Below are 14,958 nucleotides of genomic sequence, written 5' to 3'. Positions count from 1 at the left end.
TTAGCGGAGGTTGATTCTGCGAATTTTGCGGTGATATTTAGTCATAAGCTTGTGGTTTCGAAGATCACCTTCAGGATATTGTAGATACACAAATAGATGGTAAATATATGGTTTGAAGCATAGAGTATATAAAAACTAGAGGGTTCCACAGACGGTCGGAAAGACGTCACTTGTAAGCGACACGGGGTGGGACAAACGCCACCCTTAGGATGTTCCCTCTCTGTCTTACACGAGACAGTCGGTATGTCTATCCTGCTCCGTGTCATCTGGCAGTCTGGGGCGACCAGCAACAGTGAATAATGTATAATAGTTGAAAATACCTAATAATAATTATAGAATGGTCTTTTGTTAGTAATCGTTGAAGTTCTTACTATGGAAGTACGGGGAGCAGTGCGTAGAATGTGCAAGTTCAATAACAGAAATAAGTACCTATTTGAAACAACGCAATTTTATATAGGTATGTAAGTTAAATAAAAGACCTAGCCAATCTTCACAAATACTTTTTTACAATCACATTTATTTACTTTAGATCTATTACGCATCGATATCCAACGACGATCATGTTCAAAACACGTCTGTTTGATAAAATAACGGTGTTAACTTAGTTTAATAGTCTCAACTTTTGTTTAGTCACTCTGAGTGACGCATCTCCTTACAATTAAGCGACTTCATCATTTAAATCGACGGAATAAATCAATACATGCGACGCTATCTGATTTTACAACCGCGTGTACCGTAAAACTTAGAAAATGGTTATATTACCTGTTATACGGCCGAATCGAGATGCGTCTCTACACCCTTATAAACCACATTGACATCGACCGATTAAATTTATCAGCATAACATTGCAGGCGCTAGTCGTAAATTCCGATTCATTCATAGCAAAGAATGTTCCGTTTCGAACCATAAATACTAATAAAACGGCCTCGTTACGGAGTCGGATCGAAAATCGGGCACACGACGTCTTAACGACACCTATTAGGGATCTTCTGTCTGGTGTATTTAATTGAAAAATTGTATCGTTGCAAGTATCCGAGCGGATGCGGGCCCAGACGACCATTATTCCATTTGCTCATCCGCATAGGGACCAACACTAACACGTGTCAATAAACCGATTTCCGAACGCACCCACCTTAATTACTAACTCGTTCTGTAATACGCACTTGAAGTTCTCATTCGAATCCGCGTTCCAATATTCGAAAATTAAACGCGAATATCGTTTTATGACCGTTCCATAGAATACTTTTATTTTGAATTTGAATTTATTCTTTTTTTAATGGATACAAAATTGAGAGTCACGGCAAAGCTTCCCGCCAACGGGCTGTTTTGAAGTAAACCATTACAATTCATTTCTACGAAGCGAATGTTTTCAATAAAAATACACAGACGATGTTCGGACATATTCAATTCGCGATCAGATTTATCGTTCAAGTATAAAACAGCACGTTAATGCTTGTTTTAAGGTAACCGATGAAAGCTTTACGTTGTAACATTTTTAATTTTTAGCCTACAAACGTGTGGACTTTCATTAAAACAATGACTAGGCGCTTTATATTATATAAATGTGTGTTACTCAATAAATAGTGTATCAAAATAATAAAATTTAAAGGGTCATTTCAGAGTTTTACATCACCGACTTGCGATTAAAATTAATTACGTTTTAATAGACCGTTAACCTCAGCCTTAGATTAAATTTACAAATTGATTCTAGTTATCATTCGCGTATATATTTATATTGTAAAATTGTAAACAGTGGGGTCAATAGCTGGCACATGAACCCAGATACGGTTATCGCCGGGACAGTTTCTTAGTCAGATTTTACGTAAATATTCCGTCGTGTAGATAACGATTTCCTTTTGCTTACAAAATATTTGTTAAGGATTCTCGTCGTCCGTTCCAAATATAAATTCGAATTGAATTCAAAAATCATTCCTTTCATAAATGTGACCGGCCAGCGATCATTAGCTTGAAATTCGTTTTTCAAAATTGAATAAAACAATTCTTACTTCTAAGAGTTAACGTTCGCTGTTCTAATTTTAAAAACTCATCTTAACGGCCGGTGTTGGTTTGAAAAAAAAAATAGAAAAGCTGCCTCATCATAAATAACGTTGACATAAAGCCGCCCACGCGCGTCTTATTATCGTGTCTGTCCGTTTGTCCGTTCGTTACCTCTATTGTGTGTGTGTGAATAAGATTAGCCACACCGACTCTTGATTGACTATTTAAAGCCGAATTCTTTAACTGACGCGTTTCTAAACAACATTTACTTTACGCAAGAGTTCTATTGCAGTATCCTTTTGATCGTCTATTTTTAACAATCTAGATTTTAGCCCTAGCTTGAAAGCAATAATAAATCTTTGAATTTGATTTGTGTAAACATTTAAAAATTATATACCACTGTGAATGTTTTACAAACAAAGTAGGTATATAATTGTAAATATTAATTGAGAATGTAGTTTAACGCGAATCTGTTTAATCTGTTTATAATTCGTCTTTTTTTCAGAAACAAGAATTTATATAAATACGTCTACAGTAAACATACAATTTCCTCAATAAATTATTATTTAAAATAAAAACAGTCAATTAATTCCACGATAAAACCACCCGCTGATTGGAGCGCAAATTATTTCATTACGTACATCCCGAGATACTTATAAATATTCTTAAGAGGACATTTAAAGGATTTGTGTGCGTAGTGGATAGTCAGTAATAACCTGGTCATCGCCCCGTGTGACCGCCGTGACCCGGTGCTAACAACCCAGCCAATACATACACAATTAATGAAACACCCAACTATTTGCAAAACAATACAAAAATAATCTCTCCCTGCACCTGCGACAAGCGACGGATTAACGACGGTAGGTACAAAACATCTCATTCTTAATAGAGAAAACAACGATAATTGGGTGCTCAATAAAATCACTGTCAATGGAACACCGTTAACCGCCACTAAACAAACCGACGTGATTCCAATTTCAAACCTCGTTATCGACAAAAATACAAAATAGGCGCCAACATTTTGAATTCGAAAAAAATTCTAAATTCGAACGCATTCCGCGCGCCGGCCAACGTTCATTGTCCTTCCAACCCTTGGCCGATAAACAGCTGAATCATCTCGCTTCAATTAATATTATTTAATGTATCTGACGTATTAGAGGAATTACATTCGATAAACAACGCGTACTCTGTTGTGAGAAATAACGCGACATGAATGTGAACATGTTCCTGCGAGAGATTAGCGCGATTTCTAGGATTCGGCTGGGAAAATGAACAGATACATATATTTGCGAATGCCTTGTCGATAATAACAAATGAATATCGTTGTAGGTTATTGTTTGATATTTATCTACGTGATCAGTAATTTCACATATGATTGAACATACCTACCTAGTTTAAAGTATAAATTATGCCGTTTCTTTAAAAGCTTTTGTTTCAAGCGAGATTACCGAACACAAAATCATTGCGAATATCCCTTTAAGGTTCTAGTAAAGTAAATATGGCGTTAACTACTTTACGCCTACCTTCGCTCCTTAAAACAGTACACTCAATACTTAACAAGTTAAATAAGTAAAAGATACTCATATCCGAAACAAACGCGGCTAGAATCGCAAAAATTATGACAAACGATTAGAGTCAACACAATTATGAATTCACTAAGAGCACCTTAAAAGGATGTTTTAACATTCGCTTACAATAAAGTCTCAAATTAACGAATTAGCTCTGAATCTAAAGTGCGCAATTAAGGCGTCTACAGAACACCAATTCTAAAATGAACAGCGATATTCAAATTGAAAAAGGAACGCGCTACGAATAAAACAATGAGCCATAAGTACGGGCGACATAATGACACTGACGTTACTTATAGGTGTATGCTAATTTATCCCGTGTTGTATAAAAATAAGGGTGAGAATTGTACACGTCTGTTTCTCAGCGAGGCTGTCGGTATGCGAAGACGCATCTAGAGCGGTTCGCTTGCGAATCCAAATTCAAAAATGGAATGGAAGATCGAAATTTAAATAACAAATATGTAGGTGCGTTCGGAAAGCGACGGTCATCCGTTTTAGGTTATTCGTTTTTATGTTTTAGAAAAAAAAATAGCTCTATGGCCAGGAACTTCCTATTCAGTTAAAGACAATGTAGGTATATTTTGTTATAATATTCCGTGCACTTATGTTTGTGTGACATTTTTCTCTGAAATCAATCTTTGTGAAAGATACACAAATGAAAACAGTTATAAACCAGTAAACAATAGTTATTTGGCCCAATTTCAGGAGATTACGACCCGTTAAAATTGTACCGCGATTTAAGCGTTAATAAAAATTTGTGATTCCGACATTTAAATTGCAGACTAATAAATTATCTATATTGGCAAGCTGTTAAGTGTCTAATTATATTATTCGAGACAAGCTTCGCAGACACTCTGGCTATAAACACGACCATATTGTATTTAAGAAACCGACATTTTTTAACGAAAGAACACTTTTTGACATTACCACATTTTAAGATTTTAACACGCTTTTATATCAAATACTAGTTTACCGCCCGCGGCTTCGCCCGCCTTGCCTAAAACTTAATCCATTATATACTAAAGCCTTCCTCTTGAATCACTCTATCTATTAAAAAAAACCGCATCAAAATCCGTTGCGAAGTTTTAAAGATTTAAGTAAACAAAGGGACATAGGGACAGAGAAGGCGACTTTGTTTTATACTATGTAGTGAAGTAGGTATCTACAGTTTCTTAATTCCCTATACATACGAGTTTTTATATTACTCGCTATTAAAAACTTTAAATCGCTTCAAAACAGATAACATTAAAATTATTTCAAAGTAAATAATCACACTTATTTATCTACCAAACTTTGATCGAGCTAAAGATTTATCTGAACACATTATACGAATGTCCCAAACCGGAATGACCAGTTTATTTTATATTATAATTTATCAAACTTATGTAATTTTATCTATGGAGTAGATTTTATAAAAGAAATTGTATAAAATAGGCGCGGTTCAGATAATGGATATAGCCATTACATTATCTATGTTATTAATATCCCGGCTATTTGAAAAACATTCGAACTTTCAAAAAAATTTTAGAATTTATACATTTAAATTTGGAACGTAATTTAAAAAGAAAACTGCACTTCGCGGCATTTTTAATGTACATTTTGGAACGTCACTTATGTTTTTATTATCTGTACAATACCGGGTTTATCTTTACTGTTCCTGTGAGTGCCAATAATAAGTTTAATGGCCGTTAGCGACCCGCAGATTGACGTCTTGGAATTAATGACGAATAAAATTATTTATGTATTTGTTGTTCAAGAATATGTTTAGTTGTAATGTTAGGTTTTACGTTAACAGTAATCGTAAAGGCCAAAGGGAAGCTTTGAAGGTAAGCTTTAGCTTATTAGGGTTGTACCTACGCATTTGTATCGGTTTTATTTTCAACAATTTGTGCTCCGCGGTTTTACCCGCAGTGCTCCGCTCCTGTTGGTCTTAGCGTGATGATATAAAGCCTATAGCCTTCCTCGATAAATGGGCTATCTAACACCGAAAGAATTTTTTTTTAACAAATCGGACCAGTAGTTGCCGAGATTAGCGCGTTCAAACAAACAAACTCTTCAGCTTTATAATATTAGTATAGATTTACCAAACATACCTTTATATATTATTTTAATACGTCTAGCTATTGCAATAGATATTTTAATTTTTAATAAAAAAATTCATCTTAGTTACACGGCATCAATTATTTTGTAGATATTGACGCAATAAAAAATATGATTTCCGTATTAGAACTAGATAGTTTTTTTGTAATAATCTACGATTTTAACTCAAACTCAAACATTTATTTATATTCAACTAGCGGTCCGCCCCGGCTTCGCCCGTGGTACATATTTACGTTTTCTCTACATAAAAACCATCCTCGTACTTCAAGGAATATAATAAAAAAAGAATTATCGAAATCGGTTCAGCCGTTCTCGAGTTATGCGCTTACCAACACATTTTGCGATTCATTTTTTTTTTTTAACAAATCGGACCAGTAGTTGCCGAGATTAGCGCGTTCAAACAAACAAACTCTTCAGCTTTATAATATTAGTATAGATTTACCAAACATACCTTTATATATTATTTTAATACTTATTTTAATACGTCTAGCTATTGCAATAGATATTTTAATTTTTAATAAAAAAATTCATCTTAGTTACACGGCATCAATTATTTTGTAGATATTGACGCAATAAAAAATATGATTTCCGTATTAGAACTAGATAGTTTTTTTGTAATAATCTACGATTTTAACTCAAACTCAAACATTTATTTATATTCAACTAGCGGTCCGCCCCGGCTTCGCCCGTGGTACATATTTACGTTTTCTCTACATAAAAACCATCCTCGTACTTCAAGGAATATAATAAAAAAAGAATTATCGAAATCGGTTCAGCCGTTCTCGAGTTATGCGCTTACCAACACATTTTGCGATTCATTTTTATATTATAGATAGATAGACTTCTTCTAGAAGCACTTTTGAAACGTCATAACATATTTTAACATTTACCACCGATTCGGAAAGCAGTATCTACGGAGAAGAACTGGCAAGAAACTCCATAGTTGCTCTTTTTACAATATTATAATTATTATTTAGACCCTGAAGGCTGAATCTAGATATTTTTTGTGTATAATTACGTCAATACAATTTAAACTTAATATTTTAAAATAAATAAATAACTTAAGCTTTTTAGACTAGGTTTTATTTCATGTATTTAATATAAAATATTAAGTATATTTCTATTTTTATTCCTAACTTACCTTATAGATAACACGGAACAAGTTTTTACAGTTAAAATGGTAGGTAGAGCATTATTGTTTTTATTAAAATAATACGATTAAATTATTTTTAGAATAAGATAGGTATTTAAGGAAATCAACGCAAATTTTACACTCAGTTTTAATATTTATTAATTTTTATACAATGATTTTATAAAATTTATTTATTGATAACAAAATAACAACGTTTATTTATCAAAGTTTACCAAAGACCGTTTTCACTTTCCGTCTTATTCAATAAGATTAATTTTATCAAAATCTCTTTAACACTTTAGCAGTAAAACACAGTTATTTTAACAGGTATATACCTACTTATTAAAAATCGCAAAAAATACCCCTTTAATGGAATACCAAAGACTAATCAAGTAAGTAGATACGTCAAAGTATGAAAAACACAATTTTCACTAGAAAAACATCTAAACAATATCTAAAACGGCTCAGCCAGCGAGATACCATATCACATTATCGGGACAACAGAATTATCGCCGTCCAAATTGATAATAAAACCTATCAGTATAATAAAATTTTATTACACCACGAATTTTAATACGAGAACAGTGCAAATATCATTATGTCCAACTAATGAAAACAGTATCTTTTGCGTTACGGCCGTTTATTGTGTACGGAGATTGTGATAAATGAGATACGGATTGACCAGTATTTGGGACTTTCGTTTGAAAAATAAACAACTTAGTAATATTAATATTTTAAATAAAATATGTTTTTGTAGCGATATAGATACATCATACAATGGAAAATGATTTATTTCGTTTTAAATACCTATCAGTAAGTAGGTACGAGCAAAGACAAAATTTGAAGATTAACAGTTCGACTAATTTTAATTGAAATTTATATTTTCACACTTTAAATTTATCTATTACTAGCGGTCCGCCCCGGCTTCGCCCGTGGTACATATGAAAAATAGATGTTGGCCGATTCTCAGACTTACCCGATATGCACAGAAAATTTCATGAGAATCGGTCCACCCGTTTCGGAGGAGTATGCAGACTAACATTGTGACACGAGAATTTTATATATAAGATTTAAAAATTAAACGATTTAGTCTTTGCAGCTATTAGTTTGAGAAAAATATTAAACTAGTTACCTATTAAATTAATTTATTAAGGTGAGACTCTACATAAGTAACTAAGGTAAGTAAGGATAACATCTAGGATTATTTTATAAATAAAATTAATAATACCTATCCCTACTAATTTTATAAATGCGAAAGTAACTCTGTCTGTCTGTCTGTTACGCTTTCCCGCTTAAACCTCTCAACAGATTTAGATGAAATTTGGCACAGACAATCTTTAGACCCTGAGAAAGAACATAATATAGGCTATCAAAACACCACGCGGGCGAAGCCGCGGGCGGAAGCTAGTAACCAATATACCTACGTGTAAAATATTTAAAAGCTCTTTCTAACAGCAGTCTAGAAGTAAGGAAAATCTGAACATAGATTAAGTAGGTTTTGCTTCATGAAACAGACACAAAAACAATTTTCATTATTATATTATTATTTCTATTTGTTATTATTTCTTGTCTTCTACAAATTTCAAAGCACTTACGTACCTATTATATACCCCATTTTATTTTTAACTTATAAATGTTTGTTTGAGTTTGAAAACCAAGCGCCATTTTAAAATCATAAAACTCAAACGAAAATTTAATTGCACATTAGCTATTTCATTAAGTTATTTTTAAGTTTAATTTTCCTCAAAGTTAAGTATGTACTTAATTATATGTTATGACCTATTCTACCTTCATATTATAGGTTAATGGTAAATACCTAGACACATTATTACACCATATTTTAAAAGCCTAAAGAACTACTAAATTAAACTACTAGATTTATAAGTAAACTAGCTTCCGCCCGCGGCTTCGCTCGCGTGGTGTTTTGGTAGCCTATGTTCTTTCTCAGGATCTAAAGATTGTATGTGCCAAATTTCATCAAAATCGGTTGAGAGGTTTAAGCGGGAAAGCGTAACAGACAGACAGAGTTACTTTCGCATTTATAATATTAGTAGGGATAGTAGGGATTAATATTTTAAAATAGCTAAAAAACACGCCTAAACTCATGAAATTATTGTATTGTCACCGATTTTTCATAAGTGTAGTAGGTATATGAAATCTGTCCGTTTAAAGTTTTGTCAAAATCACTACATAGTATAAAACAAAGTCGCTTTCTCTGTCCCTTTGTATGCTTAAATCTTTAAAACTACGCAACGGATTTTGATGCGGTTTTAAAGATAGAGTTTGATTCAAGAGGAAGGTTTTAGTATATAATTTATTCGGTTTTAAACAAAGCGGGCAAAGCCGCAGGCGGGTCGCTAGTTGAGTATAAAGTCCTTTACATACAAACATAATATAAAACTAATAAAATCGCCGGGAAGTTCTACATTATTGTATATCTTTTAAAAACAATTACGGACTCCAAAAAATTCGCAAAGAATAATGAAAACCAACAGACGATCGAATAAATTAGCAATTATAACGTCTAGAGAGGTTTTTGTGAGGTTTTTTAAATTAAATATAGACGCAAATAAACTTAGTGCAAACAAAAAGTTTTTGTATTTCTTCCATGCATTTTCTTTACGGTAAACATTGATGATCATAAATATCTTATTAATAAACTAGCGGTCCGCCCCGGCTTCGCCCGTGGTATATATTTACGTTTTCTCTACATAAAAACCATCCTCGTACTTCAAGGAATATAATAAAAAAAGAATTATCGAAATCGGTTCAGCCGTTCTCGAGTTATGCGCTTACCAACACATTTTGCGATTCATTTTTATATATAAGAAGATTTCACACCTACATATAAAATAGGATAGAAGACATTTCATAAAATAACATCTGTTTCTTAGAATAATTGAAGATCTTTCAAAATCGGTTCGGTAGATTCCAAGATACCGGGAACGGGAGCTATGTTTTTCTTTGAAAACGCGGGCGAAGCCGCGTAAATGAATATTTGTTATTACTATTTTATTTAATACAATTACTGTTAAAGACACGAGTAATCAATTAACACAATTAACATTACATATTGTATTAAGGTTGGTATTACATTTTAAAACATCTATTGTATTAAATAATGAATTAAACATTTTCTATTATAATCGCCGTATCTATAATACAAAATCGATACCAATTTTATAAAGCTGATGAGTTTGTTTGTTTGAACGCGCTTATCTCAGGAACTACTGGTCCGATTTGAAAAAGTATTTCACTGCTAGATAGTCCAAGTATCGAGGAAGGCTTTAATATCATCACGCTAAGACCAATAGGAGCGGAGTAATACGGGTAAAACCGCGGGGCACAGCTGTTTTGTATGTTTTGCCGTTTTAATAGACAACAGCCTATCCTGTTAAACCTAGGTCATATACCTATAAATGTCAAATAATGACAATGACATTAATGTCAAATACCATCGTACATTGAACAATTATTAATATTATATTAATAACTAGCGGTCCGCCCCGGCTTCGCCCGTGGTACCTACATGTTTAAACTATCCTATCTCTCAAGTTGGATCGAACTGCACATGGTGTGCGAATTTTATTATAATCGGTTAAGTTGTTTAGGAGTCCATTGAGGACAAACATTGTGACACGAGATTTATATATATAACTAGCGGTCCGCCCCGGCTTCGCCCGTGGTACCTACATGTTTAAACTATCCTATCTCTCAAGTTGGATCGAACTGCACATGGTGTGCGAATTTTATTATAATCGGTTAAGTTGTTTAGGAGTCCATTGAGGACAAACATTGTGACACGAGATTTATATATATAACTAGCCGTCCGCCCCGGCTTCGCCCGTGGTACATATGAAAAATAGATGTTGGCCGATTCTCAGACTTACCCGATATGCTCAGAAAATTTCATGAGAATCGGTCCACCCGTTTCGGAGGAGTATGCAGACTAACATTGTGACACGAGAATTTTATATATAAGATAATATTAATATATTTATATGCGTAAATCTTTAAGAAATCTTTAGTTACGCACTTTATAACAATGTAGCTAATAATAAAGTCAAGGATGATTTTATTTATTATGTACAATAGTAAACTATTTATAATTTTTATGTGGCATATAGGTACCTAATTACCTAAATAAATAAGTATATTTTTATTTCATTAAGGGCTGATTTTTCAATCCTTGGTTAAAACTTATTCGTCGAATCCATACTAATATTATAAAGCTGAAGAGTTTGTTTGTTTGTTTGAACGCGCTAATCTCGGGAACTACTGGTCCGATTTAAAAAATTCTTTCGGTGTTAGGTAGCCCATTTATCGAGGAAGGATAGGCTATATATCATCACGCTACGGGCAACAGGAGTGGAGCCACGGGGGTGAAACCGCGGGGAACAGCTAGTAATGTATAAAACTACCTACCATAAGTTCTCTGGACGGATAAGTTTTATCCAAGCATAGAAAAATCGGCCCTAAGAGTTATTGTTATCAAGCCCTTTTGTTGATGATTGCTATCATTTTCTATTTACATACATATTCAAGTACCTATTGTTATTTGAATTTTATTTACTTGTGTTGGATAAAAGATAAATATACCTATTTGATTTTAAGAATTAATCAAACCCACATTTATTTAAACTAAATTAGTTATTGCTATAGGTATTTTAAATGATTTACATTTTGCCTAATGCAATATTACCTACAAGTTACTAGATTAAAATTAATCGCATCTTTTTCAACTATTTCCGAATATTATTCTTAAAAAGTTATATTTTTATGTTTAGGTATTAATACCTAAAGTTATTTATATTATTATTTAAGTATTTCATAGTATATTTTAGTATCAGTAGGTACCTCATGTTGCTTATCAGATGGTAAGTATGAAACTATGTAAAAATAGCAAATTATTTTTAGAACTAGATATTATTGATTTAAAGCCATGTTTCTTTTTTCATTTACCGTATATTGGAACCTGTTGACATATTTGTGAATAGGTATTTTCTTAAACTGCGAGCTAAATTATTTTTAAATTCAAATTTGGAACAATAAAAAATTTTTTTTTATTGTCTATGACTCTATGTTATAGGTCGTTAAAGATGTTGAATTAGAAGATGACATCTAAGTGTCAGAGTTTATTATTAAAAACAATTTTTTTTGTTTTAAAATGATATTATTTTGATAAGTTATTAAATGCACACTGCATGTCAGAGCCGTCGGCAATCTATCCATGCGTTGATTACCAAATACTTTGCGATAAAAATATCAAAATTCCTTACATTTGTTTATCATTAAATAATATTAATTATCGGATTAGCTACTGTATATGACATGTGATAAATATTTTTACTTACTTACGAGTATTAAAAATAATACGCTCATTACATAATAATGCACTCTTTGTAATACTCGTGTCCGATTAGAAAGATTGTGTTATGATTTCTTTGTATTGTAAACTATATGCTATTTTGCACAAACATGTAAATCATTATATTATTGTTATAAAAATTCATATCAAGTCGAATTATAATTACAATAAACGGAATACAAAATGGCTTACAATATTATTATTCATTTGTTACATCGCAATAATAGGCCCTGCATCACAGCCGAATGCCTCGTCACAGATCGTGAAAGGGGATTAACTATTTCGTGCATTACCTGAGTAAAACAAAACGACCCTAAATCTTTGGGGACTTGTCTCCTATGGCACCGTTAGGCCTCTTTGTGGCGCGAACGAAAAAACTTTTTCTTTTCATTGTCAATTGAATTTTATTGTTGGTTTCCGAGATAGGCCCTTTTGTGCCCAACCGTGCGTATAAAGCCGCTTGTAACTCCTATTTTACTGCTCCGTTCCGATCCCCATAAGAGCAGTCGACAATAGACGCCCCGCTGTATGCCATTTCATCTCATTTATTGTCAAAAACGCCACACACCAGCCATCAGGTGGCCGTCATTTTACAGATTCGATATTCCCACTAAATCGGGACAGAGACAATCTTGTTTATTTTATTTACCGCGGCGCCGGCGCGGGTCATCGGTCCGCGGACATAATTCACGAGCGACCGACTCATTATCTCATACAACCTTATGTGCATTTTTTAATTTTTATTACCCGCGAGACAGGTTATTGTTGTGATTACATTATCTAAGCTTTTTATGGCCATAAAGCGTTCATTTCGTTTTCATTATCGCCGGTAATGCGTCGGCGCTCGTTCGGCGCATTCTAAAACGCTATTACGTATTCATTTCGCGTTCGACTTGTTAAAACAGTTCCCCGGTGATGGGACACGGTTAATATATCGTTTCGAATCGTTCCCCTGAGGCCTACACACATTAGATTTGAAAGAAGTTTATGCGACTCTACATTTGCGCGGCTCGAGTATTGCTCGGCCGGTTGGACTGCAATCTGCACCCGTATCTCTGTGAATGTCTAGCCTAGCTATCTTTGGCGGTATCTACGCGCCCCTAACTCATCTCTCTCGTAAAGCACACTGTACATACCCTAGGCTGAGCCATGAAAGCTCGCCCCGAGCCCGGGTGCAAGGCTCCGCTGGCCACCACGAACGTTTTTAATCACGGGCCAAGCTAACACACACCACAAGCACGTGAACACATACACATAAATTATTCGACACCGTCACAGCGGCCCGCTAGCTCACTAGTGTCATAGTGCACTCGCGACGGTCGGTTTTGAAAACGCACACGGATCGCGTCGTGGCCGAGCTGGCGCGGGGTGCGGGTGGCCCGGCGCGCTCGGCAGTCGGGCAGACACTGGCGCGGCGAGCGCGGCGCCCGAGCGGGCGGGGCCGGCGCCGCCCAGCGCCCTGCTCCCCGCACCCCGCGCTGCACCCCGCCCGTGCCCCGCGCCCGCCAGTCCCGCCGGCCACTCCTCGCGCGCCGCTCTACCAGACGCACGCTTTTCCCGCGCACACTACAGTTTCCCTCCGATTTTTCCTAATCAAAATATTCGAGCTGCTCGCGTGGAACGTCTATGATATTCGAATGTTTTTTTCTGTACAGATCTATAATTATCTAAGGATGTAGCGGCCAGTAGATATATTAATATACCTATAAACTTTTGCATGTGATGCTAATAGGGTTGCCAGGCCATAAAATGCAAAGGCCGGACTGCGCACTATATAAGGCCGGACATTTTAGCCTAAAAGCCGAACATGTTTTTTTTATTGCCAAACATAATGTTTTTACAGCTGGGCTGTTGAAAAAAGTATTTATACGTGGTGAAAAGTGAGGATATTCGATATTTATTAAAAGATGGACATAATATTTATAATAAAAAAACTCGTTTACGAATTTGAAATGTTTATTAAGTTACACTATTACAGTTTTACTTACAAATGGATCATCAGTCTTTTGTAGATAATTAAATATTATTAAAACTAAAAAACAAATGAATATAGCTCTCTTTTGGCATTCTTAATACTATAAACTAAAAAATATAATAAAACAAATAAAAATAATCATTCTTCTGGAAAGTAACAAAAAGATAATATTAATTTTACGGCTAGGTAAGAATTTACTTTATAGTAGGTATTTATAGAACAATTTAAAATCTTTAAAAAATAACAAAATCTAGTTATACTTATATTTGGCACTTGCACCTACTTTGTCAAGAATTTCGTTTTCCTTAGAAATCATATCGTAAAATTCTTTACATGTTAATTTTAAATTGCATAACAAGAACATCATCTTAGCAATTGTATCTGTTTGTAGTCTACTGCGTTCCTTTGTCCACTGGGCGTTTATTAAAGAGAAAACTCTTTCAACGTTGGCATTGTGGCCTGGTATTGCAAAATAATATTCTGCCAACTTAAGCAGTTCCGAATAAAATTCTTCATTATTAAATGATTTAAAATACGAGGTCCACTTCTGATGTGCCAACAGCTTTTTAAAGTCAGAGTCATCTTCGTGTTGAACTCTGACAAAAAGCCTGACAAAAGCCGGACAGGCCAAACACGTACATATTTGGCCGGACGCGACTGCAAAAAGCCTAACATGTCCGGCTAAAGCCGGACACCTGGCAAGCCTAGATGCTAATAATATTTTTTATTCCACTTGTAAATAATTAAGAGCTAGGTAATTCTTACACGAGTGCCTTACAAGAGAATCTAAAAAATGCGATAGTGTTATCTTACGTAA

General features: G+C 34.3%; 1 protein-coding gene across 5 annotated transcripts in view; it reads right to left on the bottom strand.

Annotated features, from left to right (window-relative positions):
* hth (Meis homeobox homothorax) overlaps nt 1–13,568 on the bottom strand; it is a 242,504-nt gene extending 228,936 nt beyond the window's left edge. For all 5 annotated transcript variants that reach the window (XM_089706240.1, XM_089706242.1, XM_089706241.1 and 2 more), the window contains exon 1: nt 13,303–13,568. In XM_089706240.1, the coding sequence (XP_089562366.1) occupies nt 13,303–13,317 (15 nt within the window). In that variant the 5' untranslated portion in view covers nt 13,318–13,568. The remainder of the gene's footprint in view (nt 1–13,302) is intronic.
* Nucleotides 13,569–14,958: the final 1,390 nt, after the last annotated feature.

The sequence above is a fragment of the Colias philodice genome, chromosome 18 (assembly GCF_061535455.1).
Source record: "Colias philodice isolate Cphi_HAF_F1 chromosome 18, ilColPhil1 Martin Lab GWU primary, whole genome shotgun sequence".
In the NCBI taxonomy this organism is placed as follows: domain Eukaryota; kingdom Metazoa; phylum Arthropoda; class Insecta; order Lepidoptera; family Pieridae; genus Colias; species Colias philodice.
The sequence above is the reverse complement of the archived record's forward strand: the minus strand, read 5'-3'. Positions and strand labels throughout refer to the sequence as shown.